This window comes from Athene cunicularia (assembly GCF_003259725.1).
Source record: "Athene cunicularia isolate RWA chromosome 10 unlocalized genomic scaffold, athCun1 chr10_part1, whole genome shotgun sequence".
In the NCBI taxonomy this organism is placed as follows: Eukaryota; Metazoa; Chordata; class Aves; order Strigiformes; family Strigidae; genus Athene; species Athene cunicularia.
The window spans coordinates 20869210-20895210 of NW_020799112.1; the positions used below are offsets into that span (position 1 = coordinate 20869210).

The window sequence follows — 26001 nt, forward strand, 5'->3', positions numbered from 1 at the left end:
GCCATGGCGGGGCCGAGGCGCTCGGTGACCCGCGGCGCCGCGCTAAAGCCTTCCTGAGCGTGTGGGGCTGCTGAGGACAGCTTGCACGCTACCTCCTCATTTCGACAGGTACAGAAGCACAGCAGAGGATCAGCAGTCCCAGGTACGATGGATAAATCTGCCATGTAGGATCCGTATTCCTTAGGCCTGCAGCACCATGAGGGGAGCCATCCTGACCGAGGGGCGAAAACCAACAGAAACGTGAATCCTTCCTGTAAAACACCATGGAGAACTTTCTCTAACACACTCAAACAGCTCAGAATGCACTAACGGGTATTACATTCAATGATCCTCTCTGAGGGAAGAAGATTTGAAAATCCAGTCCCAGGTTCTGGCAGGTGGATCTATGCCCAGAGGCCCACAGCCCCTCCCTGCCCGCCAGGCACCAGAGAGCTTTCATGGCACAGAAGACAATGTTTTAGCAAAATATAAATCTTAATTCTTATTTCAGTAACCATTAATATTTGGTAACAAAAATACCATAAGAGAAGCGGGTTCTGTCACAGTTTTTTTCCGATAGGGCGTCCGGGTGTGTATTTATACAGTGCTGAGCCTTTAACCAGCTCCCCTGGCACTCAGCACCACGTCTGCCACGCAGGTCGAGGGAACCCGTGTGATCGCCTGGGGCCTGTGCCAGCACACGGCTTATGAACCACCAACCAACCAACAAAAAATCCAAAGCAAATCGTACAGTTGTATTTTTATTTGGACGTTTTCCAGTGATAGCTATTAGGCTACAGTTTTTATGATGCATACATTTACTAAGTACAACATCAGACACTACAACATATCAGAGCTCGGGTCATTCTGACGATGTTTTGGTTTTCATCTATGTACTGTAGTGGCATTGAGTGAAAACCTGTGTTTAAAGGCTTTTATTTATCACATGAAGTATCAGCATCTTAAAAAACCCAAGTGTTTACGCATCGGTTTTGTACGGTATTTGAAATACGTTCAGTTTAAATCACAAATTACACAGACCTCCATATTGCAAATGCTGGTGTTTCCAAGTTGGGAACAAATGTTATTTGATATCAACCCACTTTTCAACATTGAAGTAGATCCTATTTTTTTTTCCCTGTGATTGATAGAATAGATTAATCACATTTAACAGACTTAAGTACTTTTCACGTTCCATCCCAGATTGAAGTCTGAGAAGCAATTTTTCAAAATTTGGATAGAAGACTGTGTCCTAAACATCAGAATAAAATGATCACTGGAATAAAAATACACCAAACTGAATGAGGTAATTATTGTGCAAAATCTCTAGAATAACTGTATATAATTCTAAGGGGTCATTGACAAATATTTTTCCAGCATCCGATAAAATCTATCATAGCAATAGATAATAAATTAAAATATAAAAGATATGTCCACATTAAAAGAGCATAACAATGATTCAAAGGAAAAAAAAAAAAAGTTGTTAAAATAATTCTGCATTATATTCCATGGTTAAAGAGATATTAGTCCTAAGGTGAAAGATATATTATACACTGACACTAAAATTTTACTTCTGAAAAGTGCATGTAAAATACTGCCATGTAAAATGTTAGACGAATTACCAATTACACATCTATTCCAACTTAAAAATATTTTCCTTTAAAACATGTCAAGCAGCATATACTTTTAATGTGATATAAAAGTAATACCAGTCAAACCACTGAGTTTAAGGATAATACCTATAAATTACTAAACACTACTTTTTTAAAGAAACAAGATACAATAAGGCTTTTTACAGGTAAACAAACGTAAAAAATAAACAAAAATACATTTAGGCGTACACTTTAATACACTAACGCTTAAGTAGTGGATACATTTCCTGATCTACAGTATGAACATACTGTAATGCCAATTGTTTGGTTTTCTTTCAATAGGAGAAAAAATTTGTAGGTCAGCATGTTCTCACGTATTTTCTTTCCTAACCTCATTACTGGACGTGAAGGCTTTCCCATTACATTCTCACAAGTACAGTACCCCGACAGTCTGAAAACTACGTTATACCTTACATGGAGCCACTTAACAGTAGCTGTAGTAGTTTCAGAAATCAAGTAACATTTGAACAAAGAGTGTTTGGTATATACCATGCGCAGGAGAACAATCTAAATCATTCAGCAAAGATCATTCAAAAGGTTTATGCAATGCAGTATGAGTTCTTGGAAGTACTGGCATGATCCCTCAAACGTAACATGGGGCATACACATTTGAAAGTAAGATGACATGAGTATCTTAAAATGATACCGGCAAAATTTAGGTTGTCTTTACTACCAGTTTTAGCCACCATACGAACAGCACGTCCACATCTCAAGTAAAACTTAACTGAAATGTTTCAGTCTGCTTAACAGATTTTTTTTTTTCCTGCGAGTTTGCAGGCAAACAGATTAGTACCAAATAGTCTAGTAGTGTACCTCTAGATTATTACTCAGTATTTTAAAAGAAATTAATGTTAAGTTGCTAATTATTATAATACATAAAAAATATTGCACGATGCAACTGAGCAATGTGTGTGGCTTTTTTTTTTTACATGTATATTGGAGCCACACACCACAAACTACTTGTATTTTAAAGTTCAGAACTGGAACCTTAAGCAAGGCTTCTGCCCTTAGGTTGCACACTGGTGAAATGTGAATTCTATACAGCAGATCCAAGATGTGTGAGACAGAAAAATATTTCTAGGAAGATGTGCAGTATCCAAAATAACTCAGTTTGTCATTATGCACTCTGGATCTCCAACCATTAAATCAGCATGAATCATAGTCAAAACCTACTTAGCATTCTTGTTAGTTAACTTTCAAGGAATGAGAGCCTTGGGCTACTGCAGAAATTTTTTATTAAAGTTCTTCCTCTCAAATTCCAGTATGAAAGAATACTTTTGAATACTTTTTTCTTTTTTTCTTTTTTTTTTTTTAAGTGGCAAGAAACCAAAAGAGATTATACTCAATATACACACTGTCATCTCTGTGGTCTACAAACAAAGAACATTAGCCAGACTACAAAATCTAAATAAATACTAAAATCATTTATTGACTTCTGACCATTTGCTTCAAGATTCTGTATTTTTAGCTAACTACTTTTAAAAATAACTAAACATGTAATTTCCAGTGTGCTACTTGTGCTTAGTTACCATTTTCCTCTACAGGTGTTATTCGATACCATTTGCAAAAATCCAGTTAAAATAACAGACTGCATCAGACTGTAAATAAGGTTGACAACAAAAAAAGAAATATCTTATTTTTAGTGCTTAGTAGGATACTGTCATACATTTAAAAGAACACAATATGCAGCAGCGATTTCGTATGCGTGGTAAACCACAGTACTAACAAATGAACACTTAAGTTAGAGCATATAGTGAGCTGTAAGACTTAGCACTAGAATTTATGTCGAACTGACACAAATAAGTGGTTTAAGAAATCATTTTATATATTGCCAGCTTCTCCATTCCAGTTTTCACAAATTAAATGTAACAGGCTCCCGAGTGACGCTGTGTTCTACTACAAAATGCCTTACTTTCAAGTCTTCCATGTTCAGGACTGTGACTGTCCCTGTTGATCCCTGCCTCTGAGAAGATTACATATGGAGTTTAATTTACACTATTTAAATATGTTACTAAAGATCTAAAAATGTCTCTAGACAGCTGAAGACACCAATTTTTGTCCCAGCCCCATTTCCATACGGATCAGTGATGTCCTCATAAATGCAATGACTGAACACAAATGCACATCTTGCTATTAGCCTTCAATCTGTGGTGCTGTGATGTAGTTTTCCAGCTACTTTTACTACAGATTTGGGCACATACAGACTGTTTGTTCAGAAAATGTGTTTTCAGTGGCTCACTATGTTTTAATGGGTAAAGATATCAGGCAACTGATTCTCCATCTAACACTGATGGTACATCCTTGGGATCAGACACGTGATATGAAGCCCAGGCCCAAGCTGGCTGGGATCTGAATGGTTTCTAATGCCAGAGAGGATGGATTAAACGGAAAAGTAACAGGGAAGATGTGTTTAGCATCCATGAGCAACTGAGGAGAGTCCTTCCTGTCTCGCAGACGCATCTGCAAAGAGAAAAAAGTCGTTGCATCAGCATTTAGCTACTTCATTGATAATAACCACCTTGCAAAGAGGCAGCATTTCATCTGTGCTTACAGAAACATGCCTATGTGCAGACACACTGTGCTAACTTGACCTGAAACATTTGCTACGGTTGTGCCATTAACCTGTTGTTACTTTCATCATTTTCAGTTCTGCGTATCTTCCCCTTAGAATGCAATCTGAAGACATTTAGATGCAAAAGGCAGAATTTGCCAACTATTTGGTGACTGCATCTTTTCAGTAAGTGGAATTATAGTTCTATCCCGGTTCTACCTTCCCTCATCCTGCTACTAATGTCATTTGATTTCTAACAGACCAGAAAGATCATCTTTGTCTCTTTTATTTTGCTCTACTGGCTGCTTGTCTTTGGAGTTTTCAAATAATTTCATTTTCATCATTGTATATAAAACCCGAAGGGCTAAATGAAGAATTTCATTATGAACAGAGGCCTCCGTTTTCAAAGCAGTTGGAAATTCTCATGCAGACACAGATCTGATAAAAGTAAATTTGCATATATAAATGTTACCACTTGAAAAATTGGCATACAAGTGTGTTCACATAAACGAAGAGGTACAAGCACAAAAACCTCTCACCTTCCAAAAACCTCATACATAATGACAGGGAAACTAACATTTTCATGCAAGTCTGCAGGCAGTAAATTATGATTGCTTAAATTTTTAAGGCTAACGTCACCTTTTCAACATAGCTAAAAAGCCTAGCTTACACTTCAGATTCCTGAATGTATTTCAGGACACAAGCTCTTTTGGCTCATCTGAGGGTTTCTTAGAAATAGTCAAATGATTTCTGATGAAAAGATATAGCCATACCTGTATTGTACGTATAAATGATACCAAGACTCTCTCTTCAAACTCATTAACTGGAGTATACAAATTCAGAACTTTCACAATCTGTGAAGAACAACAATAATTTTTAGGTTCATTTTCCTGATGAATCAACAGATGCATCCATAGTCACTAATAATATACTTTTTAAATTAGCTATTTTAAAAAGAAAATTCTTTACAGGTATTTTGGGGTTTTTTGCTTTATTGATCACACAGAATTCCATCACCTCCTTAATGCTACATTATACAGCTGTCTCCTTCAGTACATGTGTTCTTTGGAGGTAGAAATTCTCTATTTCTAAATGTGTGTGGAAAATACCAAATTATGGAAAAATCAGATGATAAGTAACTGATTGTGTTCCTACACCTCCGGAAACATGCTGTATTTCTCACCCTAATTTTGACCCTATAATTATGACCTTCTGTAACTTCCACTCAAGAGTCTTAAGACTTCACTGTTTTTCAAGAGCATGAGCTATTTCTCTAAAAACAGGGATAAAACCACCAAAGGAAACAACTGCATCACAAAGATTTTAAATAATAATACGTGTTAAACTTGTAAAACCTATAAAAAAATACCTGTTTTTTTACATGACTCTCTTTTTTAAAAAACCAACACTTTTTGACAAAGTTCCACTTAAAGCGTGTGGAATTCTAACTTCTCATTTCAGTACAAAACCAACAGATCTTCCAGTGATGTGAATTACTAAATCAAAACAGCCATATCAGTGCAAGCACTAGTGCTGACACCATGGTGGAAGAAATGGAGAAATTTCTTCCTTTTCCAGTTGGGAATGTTCAGTAATCATCACAGATCCATTTATGCCTGTGCAAGCTCTATGCAAATATAGCATGGTTAAAAAAAAGTGCAACTTATCTGTAGAAAATCTAAGCTTTCATAAATAGAAGCCTTCAGCTGTTTACTGAGATATACTTGGTTCAAGCTTTTGAGGCTGACGGGTACAGTAACTTAACACTTTCGTTCGCGGGCCCTGAGAGAACAGCTCTGTGTATTGTCCATTCACTTAACTGGATACCAACTGATGGCACAAAGATAATTTCCTAGTACCCTAGGCAGAGCTGTCTGGAGTACAGCAACATCTTTGAATGAAGAGTTTTCTCTAGGGATTTTCACAAACTGAGAGACTATGTATAGTACTACACACTGCACAATCACTTGAGCTTCCTCCTATTTGTTCGAAATTTATCTTGAACCTCAAAAAGGTCTAGTCCTTTTTTCACCCTTCCAACTTAATCTGTTTTAGTGGTATTAATGGACAATGAAGTAAGAAATCCTCAATCCCTGTGTGACAGCAGCGCAGGCAGGTGTAGCACACACCAACGGAGCAGAGAACCGCTCAGAAGTGACAGCAGAGCAGACAGCTAGAGTTTGCTTACCTGGGCAGTAGTCAGTGCATTGCACATTGAACAAATGGCTTCTGCATCTTCATCTGTTTTCTTTTTTACTTGCAACAACTGTGCGGCCTGGATGAGGGGTTCCAGCGTTTCTTTAGCCCCACTATTCATCAAATTTTTATCACGTAGCCATTCTTCCAGTTGACTCACATTGTATCTGTACAAAGAGGCAGGAGTATCAAGACGTTAACGCTTGAGTATGGCTAAATCAAAAGCACGTGCAATTTCTCTTTCCCAGCGTTTCTTCTTTGTCCTTAACATCGCTTTCCTTCACGCTTGTAATGTCTCATAATTGTGTCTACATACAGTTTTCTTCTGATGAAGGCAGGAAACTAAAAGTTTCAAACCAGTTAGAAACCATGGCCAAACACTTCCATTAACTAGCTTTGCCCATTTGTTTCTGTTCCTATTAATTGCAGGCATGTGATGAGTATAAGAGGAAAAGCAAATGAGATTTTGCCTGTGCAAATATGCACTGAGGCTTTTCAAGGTTACTTGAGGGACTGGAATGCCTTGGCTAAATCTCCTGGCATATGCCAGTAGAATGCACTGAACACCTGATACCAAATGCAGGAATAGAGTAAGATGGCTTTACCGCAGGATGCGGCAAACTACAGTGTGGTTGAACACAGCACGTATCCACTGAGCAACCAGCACCCAAAGAATGCAGCAAGCATATTTGATATTCTTCTCTAAAAGCTGAAAAAAAACCCTACCAGCATTTCACCTACAGTTACCTACCAAAGCAAACCAAAAAAAATTTCCTTGAAAGCCAAGTAAGGATTTGGCCTAAGTTAACCAAGCTGTTTTTAACTGAACCTCACAAAATCAGTCTAACGGTGGTGTGGAAAAATAAATTATTAAAAATGTATCTGCTATTCCATCAAAGTTATGTTCAGCAGCATCAAGAGTTCACTAAAATTTCAGTAGCACATTCAAGAAAAGTATAACACGAGCTCTCCCACCTTATCTGCATTCCTTTGCTCCACGAGCACATGTCCTTGCGCAGGAGAAGATTATTAAGTGTTACAGCCCCAATGATGTAGAACATCTGCTTGACAACCTGTTTGATCAGCTCTGGATCCATTCCGTGCTGGCACATCACTGAATGGAAAGAGTTCAGCTGCCGAATAATGGAGTCCAACGTGTAGGTTCCTTCATCAGCAATGCTGGATGTTCTCTTCCGCAGCCCTGTTGGCTTCACCCCTGAGACCCCCTGGATAGTCTCATGCTCCAGCATTCCTGAAACTGTATTTGAGCAACGACATTATTACAATGACTGAAAATTTCCCATATGCAAGCAAACCTTAGTATTTACACAGAAAAAGCAAGCTAGGCTTTCTGCTAGCCACACTACCATGATTTCCAGCAACTCTGTCCCCCACTATGTTCTCCAAAATCTAAGCTTCGAGAGTTTTTACAAAGATTCCATCATGTGTGTTTGAAAGGAAGGTCTATCTAGCTCAGCAAAATACGTTTTTCCTCCCATGGTCGCAATGAGCAGCAGAATCAGCAAACCAAAAGCCGTTCCATTCTCCTAAACACTGTGGTTGGAAAGCATAACGAAAATTTCTGTGAGAGGACTGTCTGACAAGAAAAATGAAAAGTACTTTTAATGAAAAAAACTCTCTGAATGTAAGCTTCATCACTCTAGCTATTTCACTGCTAACCACCAACCATTCTTCTCCATATTCATTTTCATTATGAGTTCTCATGTAAAAAGTCTAATTTTTCCATGGGATATTTCCCAACAGACAGGGCAACAAATGTCAGACTGTCCTAACAGTTTCTTCCTGTCGATGCATGATTTACAACAAGCATGAATACTGATTTATTGTCACTGCCAGAGGAACCAGCCACAGTTTAGTTTTTCCTTTAGTCCAACCTTTCCAGTGTAGCCCTTGTCATCTATAAACAGAATACCACAAGAACTATTAATGAAACTCTACTGGTTGGGAAGAAATACAAGATACAGTATATTACCACCACCACCAGAGTTTTCCTTTTGGTACTACTGCGTGAAGTTTAAAGAATTCAACTTTGTCTTACCAATCATTGGTTGCAGAATGTTTTCCAACACTCGGACAAGTTGTTGGTAGATCTGAATAGCCAAGTCACTCAGTACTTGTCTGTATTCAGCTAAATCAAAATTAGTGAGGCAGTGTTCATTTTGACGAGGTGTATTATGCTTCATAAACCCCTGAATTCATAAAATAACAGAAAAAAAATGCTTTAGTGGAATACAAAAATATCACACAAAACCAGCATTGATATTTTTTCATGCAGCTGACTAATACTTTCAAAATAATAGTCATAGCTCCTTCTTTAAAACTTTAATTTATAAGTTCTTATGATTGAGGTTAACGCTACGATTTGCTTTTCAGGTGCCACTTCCTTGACCTGCAAATTCAAGTTTCTGACACAGGAACAAACTCTGCCAACGTTCTGCCAGGTAAGACCCTTTCCTCCCACTCCAGCATGGGCACTCCCACCTAGTCATTTATAGCCACAATCCCCGTTAAGTATGAAGAAGAAATTAGGCATGCCACAGACTGGAAACAAAAATTGGGTCTGCTCTACTGTGGCTAAAGGGCTTAATACGGCCTTTTTCATAAGAAGTGCAGTGAATCATTACTAAGCAACATAATGGTCGCAGCCAGATTCTTCTGCTTAATCTGAGCTGGCAGCCCCCAGCCTGCAATAAAGAGAAACTGGTTCAGATCATATTCCCTCGTGCTTTCCACTGATGTCATCACCACCGTTCCAAAAAGTGTCGCTGTTTTAAGAGACTTTGACTAGACTTTGAGATATTCTGGGTATTTCTTAAAGAGCAGTGCTCACAACAGTATCGTAGAGCAAACGAAACCAGAGTAAGAGCAGTGCTTACCTCTTCTCCACTATACTGCTTCAAACAGTGCAAAAATCGGCAGGTGTTCGACAGCCAGAAGGACACTGTTTCGAAGTCATCACCTCTTTTCTGAAGATAAAAGAAAGACATTTCAACAAAGACTGGTAGGAGGAATAAAATAATAAAATGTTAGATAAACACTTGAAATCTACTTGCTGGTAGCTATTCAGATTCTGATGTTTTGCAAAACTTTGTGTGTTCAGTAACATATTAGAAAAGCAAGGTTTTTGACAAAATACCATTAGACACCCTCCCTGTTTTCTGTTACATTTTTCAAAAACTCTCAAAATACGATTTCCTCCACAGATAAGATCCTTTTATGTTTTATAGACTTATCCTAACTGCTCTGTGCAGAAACCACAGGGCAACGTGACTACATTCCCCAAGCACTCTCTCTGTGGTGGTGACTCTTGCTAAGAGCCCAGCATGGAGGATGGGAATGATGCAAAGCCAGCAGGAGGAGCAGAGAACAATTCAGTTTGCATGAATGTCACATCATATAACCATTTTGGCAGCCTGAGATGGAAAACATAAAACAAAAAGTCCACTTTGCCAAAGAACACAGAATCTACTATAAGCTATCTGAGTAATTAAAATTTCTAGAGCTCCGCAGCATGCATTTCATTCACTTAAATGTGTCCAAAAGTTTCTATGAATATCTAAGCTCCTACATGATTGTTTGCACAACATTTTTTTCCAAACATGTAGCTTAGTTAAACGCTTGGGTTTTGAGCACATCTGCTTTATTTAAAAACTATAAAACTCCATGAAGCATAATGCATATTTAAGTCTTAGTATTGCTTTCTAGATACTCTTGGAGTAAATTCCTAGCCAACTCATTGAGAAGACTTCAGGCAGTACCATATTATTGTCAAAGTAATCTGAAAGTGAAGCAAATGAGGAAATCTGTGAACCAAAACTGCAAATGAAACATTTCAATTAAGTGTTCTGGATTGCAAAGCCTTACTATGCAAACTTTGCCTGCACCCAAAGCTTTACAGGCATAGCTTCAGAGGAGGAACTCCATTCAAAATAAAAAGAAGGTAGATCTCTTTCCACTAATTCAAACCATCTGTGGTACTATGTGGAGAAAATACTATCACTGTAATTTGCTGCTTGTTAACAACTTTTTGTAACCTTGGTGGGAGGACTTGACGGATGAGAAAAATCCAGAGCCAATTCACGGAAAGTCTTTTCCTCACTCCTCTAACATAAAAATCAAAAGCAAATTTTGAATTAATGTTTTCCTAAACCAAGCAGACTAACTAACCTTCAACACTTTTTTGATGCCATTGATAGTGGAAGTCAACAACGACCGCACTTTTTGGTCATCATTAAGGTAATCCGCGTGACGTACGCACATGAACAAAATATATGCTGGTAGTCCTGGAATGAGGTTGACAGCTACCCCACGTGGTTTCAGCTCTTGGGAAAAACAAACATACATTGTTTTGTTAAGTATAAAGCCATTGGAAGGTGGTGTATGTGGTAATTGCAACCTCCCCAGTTAACTGTACATACATATCTATATATGGGCAGGGAAAACTAAGGGTAAAACTAAGAAGAGCCACTTTCTTCATAAAACATCAGAACAGAATAAAACATAACTGCCTGCTAGAAAATATGCAGACACATTAATATGTATTGTACTCATCAGAAAGGATGATTAGATTACACATTTAGGAATTTTAAGATAAATTGAATGCTGGCAAAACCAAAATAAGCTGTTCAGTTCATAATGCAAATTCTGTGTTCTTATCATTCATTTTTCTGAGTGTGTTGGAGCAGAGGAGGCTGCAAATTTGAAAGATGCTTACCTAAAATAAGATTCTTGACAAGTTTTTGTTCATCCTCCTTCTTATATTCTAACATCCCTTGGAAGTCCTTTTCTTTCCGTGGAATGTTCACTGGACGAATAGGTTCATCGATGATTTGTCCGGGTGAAATGTTCTCCATCTGGCCCACTTCAGAGGAGAAATGAAAAGAAATTATGTAATATAATATTTTCTGGTGCAACCAGTACAGATCAGAAGAAACTACGACATTTCTAAGGAAAAACTCCAGCATATATAACTAAGAAATGTTTTTCTTTGGTTCAGGGTAACACTTAGCAACAAAATGCCTATTACACAAGACGACAAATTTTTGATAGATGAATCTCAGAGTGGCATTCTTCCTTTGGAGAAGAATGGAAGTGGATGAATGGTATCCATTAATGAGCACTTACTGCTGATTTCCTGGATTTTATCATATAAAAGCACAACAGTGAAGCCATAGCCATTAATCACTTAATCCCAGATTACTACTGCAAGGGTGACTGTTAATTGTTCTGCAAAATGCCAGTATTTTTCAAGCTTGTTACCTACTGTGGTAGGTTTACCCCGACCAGCAGGCAAGCACCCACACATGCTCAGTTCCCCCCAGCCCTCCAGCGGGACAGGGGACAGACTATGAAGAGCAGAAGGGAGAAAACTTGTGGGTCAAGATAAAGACAGTGTAATAGGTGAAGGAAAGAGGTAGGGGGAAGGCAAAGCAAAGGCACTCAGCCATGCCCCTAGCTTACTAACTGAGGGGGCAGAGTGAGAAAAAGAGAAAACCTTGACACTGTGCAAGCTTTGTTCAGCAACAGCCAAAACACCAGTGTGTTACCAACACTGTCCTAGCCACAAACCCAAAACACAGCAACACACGTGCTGCTAGGAAGAAACTTAACTCCATCCCAGCCAGACCTACTACATCTTTCTAAATTAATTAGGTAATAAACACAGCCTAAACTATGTTTTCAGAAACATTTTCCCACTCTGTTTTGTGAGTACTACTGTCTTCTTGTCCACAGTAGTAATTAAACAATATTGAGTGAGGTTTGTAAAAGAACCTTAAATGGAGTAACTTTTCAAAAGGATATAAAATACCTACCTTGTTGCATACAGTGCCTCACAGTATCACATTCAACACCTGCACTCCACTAGATTAGGCTGCACATTTGTTTTTGAAAAGCAAAACTTGACTTCATCCCATGAAAGCTACAACATCCTCTTCTCACAACCCTCCTACCTACGTGCAATCTCTACAAACTATTGCACATCCTGCAAGCGTGCTAAGTGTGTGCCCCCATCAAACTGGACAGAAAATGCAGAAGTCCAAACCGGAGCTCAAGGAGACCTGCCGCTAGCTAAAGGATAATATACTCTTGTTAATCCAAGTTTAACTTGATATCACTTCTTTTCAAACACTGAAGACTACAGTCACTAATTTCAGTCTTAGTACTCAATAAAACAACTCAGTAGGCAGAGAACTTGTTTCTGGAAGAAGCAGATGACCATAAAAAGCTTCTGAAAGATTAGGATCAGAATGTTTTAAAAACAAATTCATACTTCAACTTTATAACATTATTAATTGCTTTTAGCAATTAAAACGACCTTACTTATGCAGAGACATAAGCAGCTCTCAGTCTCGCCAGTCCTAAGATCCTAAGGCATCTCACTTTGATACTCATAAAAATAAAATTAGTTTAGTCCATATCTCAGCATTCTCATACTCAAGTTTGGCTAGCAGCTCTGAAAGAAAACCTCAAGCCAAGGAAGACAGTCTCAGCGTTCTTGGCTCCAGTGATATAGAAATGCACAAAGGAAAACTAGGTAAATTATTTCTGCCTGGTTCATATTTAGTATTGCTTTTGTTTTTACAAAACCAGATACTGTCTTTGAGTACACCAACAGCCCAGGTAACATTCCTTTATGTTTAAATGGTTTCTGCCTTTCAGAGAAACATCAATCTCCTTTTACTCATTGCTTCAAAATATGACAAAGATTCTAAAGGTTTATAAAGGAACCCACAGAGCTCCTCGTGCTTCCAGAGGCTAATACTACTGAGGACCTCGTGCCCTCCCAACCGCTCAGACAGATGGATATAATGACAACGGGATCACAAAAAGTAAACCAAAATCTTTCTCTTCCTCTCCAAATATAAAAGTACCTTCAAGTTCACCGATCTTCTTAGCAAATACTTTCAACTGTTTCTTTAACTTGCGAACAGTTTTGTCTTGCTTTTCAAGCTGCTCCATTAGATCCTGTAAATTAAAATGAGAGAAAGATGACGATACGAGAAAGGGCCGTAATGTGTGACAGAGACAAAATCAGTGCTGTTAGAGTTACAAGGTGGCGAGGAAAGCTGAACTGTGGTGCCATCCTCTGGCTGAGGTTTGCAAGCTGGTACGCTGCCTATAACACAAGCCAAATATTGCCAATATTATGAAGTTATGTGCAGCATGACAAAGGCAAAGCTCTTAGGCAGGCAGATTCTACAGACACTCAGAACTAGGTCAGTTTTTATGGCAGAAGACATTTTGCTGCAAACACATCTCCCTAATGCTTCCTCCCTGCTCTTTCAAATGTCTCATAAAAATAATTTTCTTTATTATTTAACAGCTAGCCTGTACTTCTGCATCATTTATTCTTGCCTTCAGGACTGACTCGTTATTCAGATCTATCCATTTTATAAGACTACAAGAGAGAGATCTGCAGAAAGACTGTAACTTGCACTCAAATTTACCAAAACCATCGAACATCCAAACATACAACATTACTTGTAATCCTCTGCCATCTCCCTATCACTTGCTGTCATCGCATTTCCTTAGACTGGCACTGGGGTCTTGCATCTCTTTATTCTGTACCTGAACAACACCTAGCACCTACACGTCCTACTCTTGCAAGAAAGCTGTATCCTTCTTTCAAAGGAGCACTCCCCAGAAATCTATCTTTGAATAATTCTGTGACTTATGGTAGTGCATTCACGAAATAATCCTATAATTAAAAAAGGGGGAGTCTTTCTAAAGGAAGCAAAACCTCAAGCTTAAAAATCCTGAAAGCCACTCCAGGTTAAGGGTTTGAAAGCAGCTTAAAAGAAAAATCTCTTTTGTCAGCGTGATTTTTCGTGGCACTGATAAGAACATAAGGGACCATGAGCTGCATGCATCGACAGCATCACCTGGGAAACTACACCTTTCCTAAAAGTATTGAAAAGTATTAGTGTAGCATTGGCAACAAATCTGAATTAGGCACAGAATCGCTCTCAATCGTGTAATAAGGAGTTTACAGCCTAATGTACTGGAGCAGTAAGATATTGGGTCTGTTGAAAGAACAGAATCAAGGCCATGCTTCATATTCACGGTGTTCAATATTACAACAGAAATCCTGTTAATAACACAACATACTTATCATCAGATATAATAATTTCTACTGAAATTAATTTTTTTATAAAATACATGTTAGTCCAACAGTGTTTTGAAAGTATCAGTAAAGGGATATGATTTCTAAACAACAAATATGTGAGAAGGAAAAAAGTTCTTTCTACGATTCCTCTAAACAAACTGAACAGATTTCACATCTCAGTAAGATATGGAATATCATAAATTATATTCTTTAAAATTACCTATAGTGCTATCTCAATATGTTATCTTTAATTATTATGGAAATATGGTATTATTTCCAAAGTTATCCTTCAGACTCTGAATTTTTGAAAAATATTAAAAGGTTATATATTTTGATTCTGATAGCTTTATTCATTCCAGATTTCAACACTGTAAAGAGATCGATGAACAAATTCAGGCTAAGACTGGGCTACTCCCAACTGAGGCGTTATTCACCTTCATAAGGATCTGTATGGTCAGGCCTCTATTTTGCTGAACTGAATTTACATGTATCAGTTTTGAAGCAAAGAGGGGTTCTGAAAATTGAGCATCTTTTGCATCATGTACCTCTTTTTCAGGGCAGTATTAAGTAATATTCAAAAAGAAAAAGCTTTGGTCACAGTGCAAGACTTATATTAGTAACGAAACTGTGAATCAAAAAGAGACAGATTACACAGAGGACGCTAAGACTAACAAAAAAAGCAGTGAGGGAAGTAATTGGCATCGTGAAGCTCTCTGCAGGGGATTTCCTTTAAAGGGGGAAGAGGGAGGCAGCCTGGCTTTCAATTAGTGCTCCAGAAATAGCGAACAAGACAACAAAGAAACAGGATTCATGTGATCTACATACAATCATCCGTTTGTAAAGTGAAATCCGGTACGATTGATACTTCTTGGGATCATCTGCATACAACTCCTCATAAAACTGTAAAAATAGGTACAGGATTGTTTTTCCCCTGCCTTTGAGACGCTGATACTTCAGTAAACACTACATAAATGAAATCAGATTAAAACAAGCTCAAGAATCTCCGATCTTTAGGTAGTCTAGTCCTTAGTTGTGGTGCTCACTCCAGCCTCTTCCAGAGAGAAGCTGATGTAGATGAGTTGCAGGACAGCCAGCTCTTTTAAAAATGGGCAGTACTAATACTGTGAAAGCCTGGAATATAACCTTTGTGAGAACCTGCACAGGGTGTTTCTTATGCTAATCAAGATGGGACTGCAGTGAGGACTGCAATTCTAACATCACATCTGGAAAGCCTGTAAATTATTTCCACTCTAAGACTAGGAGTGGAAAAGAAGAATATTCCTGACTTGGAGTGGACTTGCAATACTCAAACATCAGAAGGGAAATACTAAGGAATGAGTCTAGATTTAACAAGTAAAATTGCATTCACTGTATTTGAAAATAAAGAGAGCTCCTCTGGGATGTAATTATATGACTGTGTGTTGCCTTGGGAACACAGAATGTGATGAGTAGGTCTCTTGGGGGGGGAAAAAAGGCTAAAAATCATCATATATGACTAAGCAGCAGGAGGGAGCTGTCAGAGATGGAAACAGTCGCCGTTTACCTTTGTCAGCAGGAGACAGCTGCTGCTGAGGCAAACTTAGACTTTGGATCAGTTTTCCAAGATCTATTCACGGATGCTTTCCTCAAAACCTTTGGTACTAAGACAAGAGCCCGACAATGATAACTTCTGTAACACACATGAGCAGGAAAGACTACACCGTGGCTTCTTTAGAGGAAGCAGTGACACTCAGAGCTAGGATTGTTCTTCCTGAAGTAGCATGGTTCCCTTCAGCAGTGAGCAGCGATAAGCCAACAGTATTTCAACATGGACCTCTCTGGAAAACTTCCCCGGAACTGAACTAGCCTGCACATGATGAACGTACTCCTTTGCAGGAGTTTCACCCAATCTTTTCCTTCATACAAAAATGTGCAGTAAACAAGGAATACCAATTATTAGTAAAGTGACTTCTAACCAAGTTTCTTTTTCTGGAACTATTTCTTTCTTCAAAACATACTGAATAGCTGGAGCTGGTAACACAGTGGATTATCTGTGTAGCTTCAGGGAGTGAGGAGGGAAATGGGAAGAAAAGTGACATCAAAGAACTGAGGAACTGCATCAGAGTTTTTCAATGAAATAAAACTAATATATTTCAGAAGAAACATCACCCCTTGGCACTAATATTTTTTGTGAGTAGCCTGGATATCAATCACTCTATTTAGCAATAATTAAACTCATCAGTTGGAAGCTGGGATCCACAAACTTTCTCCGTGCCACAAACATCAAACAAATTCCCTGAAACATTATTACTTCATCAGCAATCGTAAGTGTGTCTCTCCCATCAGCTTACCTACAAAAAGAACCCGCTGCACTCACGCAGTGTTTTGCAGGAGGCTGCCATCTGAAAACTGCTAAGAACTTACAGGCGCAGCAAGTCCATAAGTCCCCAGCCTGCTCCTGCAGCTCCGTTTCCCTTACCAAGTTCTCGTTAGTCAGCCGGGTGATCTCATGCTGTAGGCTGGCTTCAATGCGGGCCTCTGGAGGCAGCTGCAGGTTCTGTGCCAGGAGCTGCTGCTGGCGATTGTTTTCTTCCTTCAGACTCTGGATCTCACCTCGCAGTGATTCCAGTTCGTTCTCGTGGCTCTTCTTCTGCGACTGAAGCTGAGACTCCAGCAGCCTAAAGAAGTTGAGCAACAGTTGTGTGAACACATGTAGAAAGTTCCGTCCCCAATTCTCACAGGGAGTGTAAAGCTTTAGCTGCTGCTCAGGAACAATTAGCCATGGCTTGCAAAGGAAAATGAAAAAGGCAGAGTACTCTTTAAACCCTTCAATATGCCTTCTAATTAAATTAAGCTTGCAAGATCAAAAAGTGGAGAGAAATTAACTGTGACACTGCTTTGCGTTTCCTTTGTGATTGAACACATACTGTGTATGGTGCCACTGAGAACGTGGCAATAAAGGTAATGCTAAGTCTTCACAGACTGTCACTGCTTTTAAAGGGGCTTTAAGGAGGTTTTACCTCTAATCAAATCAAACAAACTGTGTAAGAGAAGTCACTGCGTTCACTTCAACTAGGGCCCTGCAATATTAACAAGGGAAAATCTTTTTAGAGTGGCCTGTTCAGTCAGAAACCATTCAATTGCAAATGCACGTAAATAATCTTTGTTTTTACATTAAAACCAACATTTGGCGGAGGGTCGTCGTTAGCGTACAGAAGGTTAACAACAGAACTAAACCCAGGACTGGGATCTGGGACCTCTATTTTATCCTCCCACTGCCTCGCTCTTTCCCCTTGGGCACATCAAGTCTGAAATTCTTCTCATGTGAGATGGGGATAACACGTCCCAGCGTCCTTCCGAGCACTGCTCTGGGGGTCTACTCCTGCTTGCGAGGCAGAGGCACTGTCCAAGTGCTCTGATTCATCATTTCTTACAACACACACACAGGAAATGACATTACTAGTGACTACTAGCACTCAATTAGACAATCTTTCAGGGTTTAAATATGCATAAGGCAGGCAGGCACATTCATTAGTAACAAGACTGATCAAGCACGCAAGGGCAAACAGTCATTTACCTGCCTTGCCCTGCCATTTCATATAAAGCTTCTTGTGTCTAGAGTGCTAGGACAAGAAAGAAGAGGCGCAGAGCACACACTCTCACATCCTGCTCTGCAGGACACTTGCTCTTAAGTTAGCTCTTCGCAGGCTTACAAAACAATGTTAGGTGTAGAATTTGTTAGCACGAGAAAAGGAAAGACTTTAGTAGCATTCGTTGCAATGTACCTCCTCCTGTGGTTACTGCTACCAAATGTGTTGTACTGAAGATGATCAGCACTGCTGACCTATTGAATTAGTTGCCAGTGCAGGACTAGGATCCATTTTGGAAGTCCGGGACACATCTGTGGATAGATGGCCCAGACGTGCACACAGAGCCAGTGCTGCCTTTCCTAACGAGACAAATCTCACTCCTTAGTCTTTGCAGAGATTGCAGGGACTGCACTGAGGTTTCCTCCTCAGAGAAGGTTACTTCTCTTGGTTATTGTGGTTATTTTGTGTCTTACATTTTGAATCTGGCACGTGGAGAGACGTAGAAGAATGTTCAGTTTACTGAACTTGAGTCACCACAAGGAGAGTAAGACCCACAGCTATCTGAAAGTTAAGAGTACGCTGAAGCTACTCAAACAATAGTTTTATAATTACTAAAATTATTGTACTACTTTAGGCTGAAAAACTGTAAAAGACAATAATTTTGATACCTGATGTAAAGGCAGACAAGTAATACTCAGCTACAAATCTTTCCCAGTTGTGGAGCTTCTGCTACTTTACAGTCAATTTTTGTACAATATTCTTATGAATTACACATTAGTTGCTGTGCCATCTTAATTTTTTTAATGATAAAATTTGACAATTAGAAAGGTTTGAGGACTAAGTTTGAGGAAACTCTTTAATTTGTATAATTTGTGATGAACATTTTTCCTAGTTGTTAAAAGCAATAGAAATACTGTAGTTAAAGCAAACCCATAGCGAGGGGCACAGTTAGCTAGAAAAGAAGATGCAAATGAAGAAAAAAAAAAACATTCTGAGAAGTCTGGTAACCTGTTGGCTTGTTTTAACCCTTCATAAACCAGCCAAAGTTCTCCGTCCTCATTCAGCATATGATAGTCCTGGGGAGATTGCCTTTCAAGGAAAGTGTTTAAAAAAAAATACAAGAGAGATATGTGATGGTGATGAGATGACACGTTAAGGACATTACACACTAAATTACAGTTACTATAAAAGCAAAACAAAAAATGCTGTAAAACAACAAATCGCTTCTCTTGTTTATACTCATTTCTTCTTAACGATGAAATTCCGTTATCGGTGTTAGCCCAAGTGGTTACAGCATTTCATGCTGTTACAGTAGATGTATTACAACAGACTACTGTGACCACTGCTGGAGAAAAGACAACAAACCAGCAGGGGGAATGACACCCAGATTGAGCAATGCAGCAATTGAAGGCTAAGAAGATGTAAATCCAGGAAGCTCGAGTTTGCATTTTCCCTTTGTTTCCTCATCCTTTCAAATACTGCACACAGCAATTTGACTAATCAAATCAAATGATAACCCCAACTGTAAGTGTTCTCTAAGTATCTAGACTTTATGTACATAGATGGAACTTAATAAGCTATACACAGCGTATCACAGCAGACCCCAAATGGTCGTAGATTAAATAAAGAGAACCTGTACCTGTTTGTTTCCTTCAGTCCAATATACGCCTGTGCTATTTCTCCTTTGTCTTTCATCTTTTGTACATCCTCCAAGAGGATTGTAGCATCTGTCATGGTATTCTGGAAAGAGAACGATGATTCCCAGGGTAAATTTAACAATGTAAATTGTTCTTTGAATCTTTGTCACTTTACTAATCCTTGAGTGGCCACATGAAAATTCGCATGGGAACCTGAGCAGAAGGTTGGTCCGTAATTTCTGTGTATCTTTTAAAATGAATACATGCAACAAAGATCAGCCTGTCTAATAAAGTGGGTACATTTGTTAACCTCTTTTTATTTGTTCATCATGTAAAAGGAACAAAATTAATTTATTAAAATTAGGAATTTATATTTTATTTCAAATTATCAGCACCAGCTGCTAAAACTGAAACAGCATATTTTTTGCAAGCTTAATTCTATTAATACTTCTTAAACACAGCATTGCACGTAGTCTTTCAAGTCTCACAAATAAGGTCTATTCCTCACTTCACGTATTTTAAGCACTCTGGCAAAGCAGGAAATAATTTACAAGGGCTTGAGATTTTTCAGGTTAGATATCATATCTTAATACCATTTTGTCTCCCATTTGAATGTTTACTCTGGCACTTCTGCTCTTTCTTCAGTAAAACTTGAAATACTTAACAGATGTTTACAGTCACCTCGGCCAGTCTGATCTGAGTCACTGCTGTGGAATAATTACAGTGGAACCACAGGACTTAATGAACATGAGATGGAATTCTGACTTTTTTGACTTTCAAAACAATCACATGCTATTTTCCTGAGTAAAATTTTGCAAAGTATTTACAATAACAACTTTGTGGACATAAATTTTGGAGCCTAGGTTTCTATGCTAGTGTGATTCATGTTACCTAATATAAAAACCAATAAAATGTAAAAAGCTCCTTAAAGAATTATTCCCAACATCCTTACGAGATCTTTGTGATTTTCCAACTATTATTTTATTACACAGTAAAAGTGCTGTATCTCACCTGACAATCTATCAGGCTTTAGCAGTCAGGACATACTTATTATTTTTGTGCTGATAGAAAGAAATGCTATCATTACTCTTCTATTTTCAAGAATACCCTACCTGCTGCAGTTGTAATATTTGAATTAACAGCCTTCATTTAGAGCCAGTTCAGTTTCTCATGCTCCTAAATACAATGTGTTCAGCTATATTTTCTAATCAAACATTCAGCAATTCCTATCTAATATCTACAGATCACAATGTGAGTCCTCAATGTTTGCTGCATGCTGAGGACAGCAAACACTATAGAGTAAGGTAGTTCTTCAAACCATAGACTTTTTTTTTTTTTTTTTTCGTAAAATTTATGGATTTTGCAAGTTAAAAGAGATCTGATTCCTGAACCACAGTTACTCTCCAAGGACACTCAGCAAGATCCATTGATTGAGCTGACTAGACCAATTCCTTCCTTTCATGTTCAAGTTACCAAAACCCAACAGTTCAGAATTGTTAAATCCCCTTGTTTTGAAGTAACTTGTTCCCTTGCACAGTGTGGGAAGATGGGGACAGTGGGGACACAGGATAATAAGAATGGCTTTTCAATAACAGCAAAGTGCAATAACAACTTCAAATACATGTAGGTTACTTATGAGAGGCAGGGAAACAACAGCTGAAGTATTGTTGAGGGGGTTTTTAGCATTTAAGCGTTCTGGTTTATAACTGTAGAAGAAAACATGTACCTTATCCTCCTGGCAATCAGATCGGTAGGCAAGAAAGAAGAAAAACAAATCATTAAAAAAAAAATCTGTCTGTGCTGCAGCTGTCCAACCTAACAAGCAGAAGCTATCTGCAAACTGGCTGTTAGCCACCCCACAGGTCACCTTCATACTTCCCTCATACTCGTAACTGCTGGAAAAACACTTGTATCCCACCACTGCTAGAGACAAGTTATTAAAGGATTCAAGTATTTCTTTACAATGTTCTAAATATTACAGAAAAATGAGTTTTGTTTTCTTTAGAATAAATCATTTAAAACAAGATACGTACATTTATGCATCACAGACTTCCAATTTATTTAGGACAAATATAAACATAACTTTGCAGCAGGAAAGGAAAGATGATCTATCTGTTCATTCCTTGCTGCAGTTATGAAACACTGGATGTGGAAATGACTAATTCAGTGGAAATGACTAGTTCCTGGATTTACATGATACCTTTTCAGGTAGAATGACTTCTTTTCAAAGCTATTACTGCCTTAAGTATCTCATCAGAATTAGAGCTTTTTAGAAGATAAGCATTTCAGTGGTCGTAATCTACTCAACAAAACCCCACAGCACTTATCAAGCAAGAATATGGAATTTATATTCTTATATTCTTAAAATTCTTATGGAATTTAATCTTCATAGGTTATCTTGGTGAAATGTTACTGACTTGCAATCATAGATTTAAAAGAAATTGTTCCTTGTACTTCCTACCGAACTCTTAATCAAAAAGAATTCCTGACAACTACTGTAAATTTTCCAGTCAAACCACATACTAGAGAAATGACACTGCTCCAAATGAGAATTATTTCTGCATTGTTAAAGGCGTCTGGGGAGATCCTGGCCATACCACTGCTATCTGCCAGCCTGGTGTGGTCAGTACAGTATCTCCACAAACCCAAAACTGAGTAATTAGTAGAATTTCCCAATTCGGACTGCTGCAATTTGTGCACTTGCAATGGATCAGTGGATTACGCTTACAAAGGCTTTCAAACCTAGACCATTTTTTTCCTGCCTTTTCAAGCACGCTGTGAAATTAAATAAAGCACGTCAGCGATGCAGCGTAACTCTACTACACAGCGCATCTGCTGACTGCTATTTACCTTGGGTTGAATCGCCTCTTTCTGGCTAACAAGCTGAGACCTCAGGATGAGGACTTCTTCCTTGCGTACTTCAAGCTCTTCGCTTACTGAAGTCAGCTGGTCCAGGAGGACTCTGTATGCGGGGGCACCAGGAGCAGTTACCTCTGGAGACCGTGTTTCTGTGAGGGCCTTCTGCAGCTCATTCAACTCATTCTTCAGTTTTTTATTCTCAGATTCAAGTTCTTGACGCTGCAAGAAATAGGGATAATTCTGACATGCCTAGAAACCACATGTACAAAACTATGGATAGAAATGGCAAAAACAATGAGAAACTGCAGCAAATCAAGTCTCTCCCTACCCCTGGCTTATTGACTACAGGGCACAGTGCCTGGGAGGATTTCACTTAACAAGGCTAACCTTTTGTCTGAAGTGCAAAATCATAACACATATATGCGAATCATCCAGATTTGATGGGAAAAAAAATAATCCTTAGAAAAAATTACCAATCCTTAGAAAAAAGAGGAAAAAATTCCTCTTATTCTCCCCTTAACAAGAAAAAAAAAAAAAAAGCTCATAATAAATAATGGTCAGCAAGCTAAGAAGATCCTGAATCACTCAGTGATATTGAGAAATATTTTTAGTTTTAGTGGTCTAAGATATGCATTAATTTAAACAATGAGTTTGGAACAGAGAGCTACATTTATCACTCTGGTTTTGCTCAAATTAACTTGCAAGCTGTACTAAGTGTTTCAAAAGAGATTTCTCCCTGTTTCAGGGGATCTTCTTGTTCTGCAGCCCCAGCCACACATTCTACACCTCAAAAAAGGCAATTCTACAAGAAAATGATTGCTGGAGAATTTTTGTTCTAGTTTCTCCAGCTTATATTCTGAAACGGGAGGGCTGATGTAATTCTCTATGCCAGCACATACAATTGGTGGCAATATTCTCACTAGAAAACAACAGAAACCACCTTTTTAGAATTACCTTGAGCGACTCATACTCCAGTTCTGCACCTCTTATCGGAGGCCTTTCCTCCTCCTATGGAAGAAGAATACAGACAAGTGTGAAAAACAAAAATCCAGTCCTTTCTATTCTTTAATTTAGTTGGGACAACAAAAGGAAAAGGAACTCAAATTATTTTCCTGTAAAACTGGAAAACACTCATTCTGTTACCACTGAGTGCTTTAGTTTGAATATTGGCAGTGTCTCCTTTCTTTGGTAATGGGTTTATGACAGATAATTGGTTTATATAAATAAAGTCCTGTACAAATCACACTACTGTCACTGGTAACAACAGAGCAGGATGAATCCCAGCATGCTCAAGAAACTGCCAAAACTGGTTTCATATTTTTACAAGTATTTAAAGAGACCAAATCAGAGGAGAATTTGAAATAAAATCTGCTAACATGTCTAATCCCAGCACTTTAGCTCTGCATCCTCATTGAAACACTTCTTATTCTGCCTAAAACGAACCATTACTCATTCTCCTCATCATTTTAGTAGATTTCTATATTGCTATTCCTTAATAAAAACAGACTTTTTTTTTTTTTTTTTTTTTTTCCGTTAACTTCTATCAGAGGATCTCAAGGATCTTGGAAAACTAAATAACCAGTCCCTAGTACTAAGCACCAGGCGTAAAACTTGTCGTTAAATAAAGCAAGTACTAGAGGGAGATTTAGTAAAAGCCAGTCAGCATTCACACAGCTACTATTTCACACGAAGGGATAACTCTGGTGTCAGCATTTGATCAGCTACAAGGAGTCCACCTTGGCTTTAGCGCGGAGAGCCTGTTCTTCCTTTCTGTCCAGTTCATCCTGCAGGGATTGCTTTTCTTGCTCCAGCTCCGTAACCCGTTTCTGCAGCTTGAGGAACAGAGACATATCCAATGGCGCCTTTTTCTCACTTGGTTCCTGCTTCAGAAAAAACAGAAGGATGTCAAGAAATATTCCCCCTCCACATCACAAGGAAGCACTACAGTGAGTAAAGATGGGAAAAAGACTGGGGAATGAGAGGAACACAGAAATGTTACTTGATTTTGAGAGTTGACTACTAGCATCTAAAATATTTCATCAGCTATCAAACGCTCTTTTAAAAAAGGATCTACTAGTGTAAAACATATCTAAACCTAAAGCCTAGCAACAGAAAGCACTAGAGACTACCTAGCAGACAGGAGGTCTATAATTAAGCATACCTTTTATTCTTATTTGTTTGGAGGGGGAAAGGAGAAAAAAAAAAAATGTCTGTGGTTAGACTCACCTGGAAACAACCGTAAATTGAGGCTTTTTTTGTTTTGCTTTGTTTTAAATTATAGCTACAGCAAGTTCTTCAGCTACAGAGAAAGCTCTCTGGTGATTGTAGATTTTACGTTAATTTAGTGAGATGCAACACAAATAGATACCAGAAGATATATTTAATGCTTTTTCTCTTTTAATATTCTAATTATACAGCTTGTTCTGGGCCTAATCCACTGGTTTTCTCACTGTTTTCTGGGCAAGGACAGCGTTTGTAATCTGAAGGTGCATCAGGAATTGTCCATCAGCCATTCAGTACTTTATGTATCAAGAAGATCAAAGCACTTACTATGAAGTGCACCATGAAATTCTGAAGCCTAGAAAGTGAACTAAAAAATTAATATTAACGACTGTAGCAGACAAGCAAGCACAGCCATTTCCACTTCATCTCCCTTTTACTGTTGAGGGGAAGAGACATAAACCACACTAACAGCTCAAGAAAAAGAAAACAGGCTTTGAGTTTTCTGGTTTTACTGGTTTGTATTGAGATGGACCCTATTTTTTAATGTGGTTTTTGTATCAATCTACATGGTTAGAGTCAAACTGGAGTTTGAAATCTTAAGGGGTTAAACACAGTTTTAATCTTCTCAGTGCTGCATTTATTCACACTCTTGTGTGACTTGATTTTTTCAGTTAATATTCTAAAGACCAAACCTGGCTCTAGAACAGCAATTCAGTATGTCTGTTAGCCAAAGATGACATTTGGCTCCTTTGTGAGATCCAATCACATGTAGTGGCTTTGTCTTTTTCCTGATTATTCATGAAGGTAGGGACATCTTTCTGAAACAATTATGCAACGTAAAAAATACAAGTGGGAAGGCAAATTATGAAAGAGTCCGCATAGAATATGTGTCAGCATCAATGTGTCAGCGTATCTGCATCCATAGTAGAAAATAATTTTCTGCGGAGGCTTTCAAACCCAGTAATGACAGCCTGTAAAAAGCAACTGCAGAGATAACTAACCTAGACAGCGGGCAAATGGAGCGAGCTGTGCAATGGCTCACAGTAAAGATCTCTAGAATGCACAGAAAAAGCTTTTCATCTGCAAACTGCAAAGGACAGTCCCAACCTGACAGCTCTCTGCCCTGTGTAGCAGTTCCCACTTCTTTGGGAGGGGCCAAAAGGGGGAGCTACCTTGGAAAATACCAAGAATGGCTTGGACTCGCACC

At 38.4% G+C, this 26001-nt stretch overlaps 2 protein-coding genes across 12 annotated transcripts in view; both read right to left on the reverse strand.

The window, feature by feature from the left end:
• MYO5C (myosin VC) overlaps positions 1–164 on the reverse strand; it is a 36101-nt gene extending 35937 nt beyond the window's left edge. The window contains exon 1 of the mRNA XM_026856090.1: positions 93–164. Within this exon, the coding sequence (XP_026711891.1) occupies positions 93–164 (72 nt within the window). The remainder of the gene's footprint in view (positions 1–92) is intronic.
• A 557-nt stretch (positions 165–721) lies between these two features.
• Positions 722–26001, reverse strand: part of MYO5A (myosin VA) — a 91518-nt gene continuing 66238 nt past the window's right edge. For 2 of the 11 annotated variants that reach the window (XM_026855760.1, XM_026855759.1), the window contains 16 exons: positions 24308–24451; positions 23526–23579; positions 22563–22790; positions 21439–21447; positions 19715–19815; positions 16965–17163; positions 15332–15406; positions 13272–13365; positions 11114–11260; positions 10567–10721; positions 9276–9365; positions 8438–8588; positions 7354–7636; positions 6371–6545; positions 4956–5036; positions 722–4091 (listed from right to left, as the gene is read on the reverse strand). In XM_026855760.1, coding sequence (XP_026711561.1) covers positions 3939–4091; positions 4956–5036; positions 6371–6545; positions 7354–7636; positions 8438–8588; positions 9276–9365; positions 10567–10721; positions 11114–11260; positions 13272–13365; positions 15332–15406; positions 16965–17163; positions 19715–19815; positions 21439–21447; positions 22563–22790; positions 23526–23579; positions 24308–24451 — 2139 coding nt within the window. In that variant the 3' untranslated portion in view covers positions 722–3938. Of the gene's footprint in view, positions 4092–4955; positions 5037–6370; positions 6546–7353; positions 7637–8437; positions 8589–9275; positions 9366–10566; positions 10722–11113; positions 11261–13271; positions 13366–15331; positions 15407–16964; positions 17164–19714; positions 19816–21438; positions 21448–22562; positions 22791–23525; positions 23580–24307; positions 24455–26001 lie in introns of all 11 variants that reach the window. The other 9 variants (XM_026855758.1, XM_026855757.1, XM_026855765.1 and 6 more) reach the window with 6 other exon arrangements.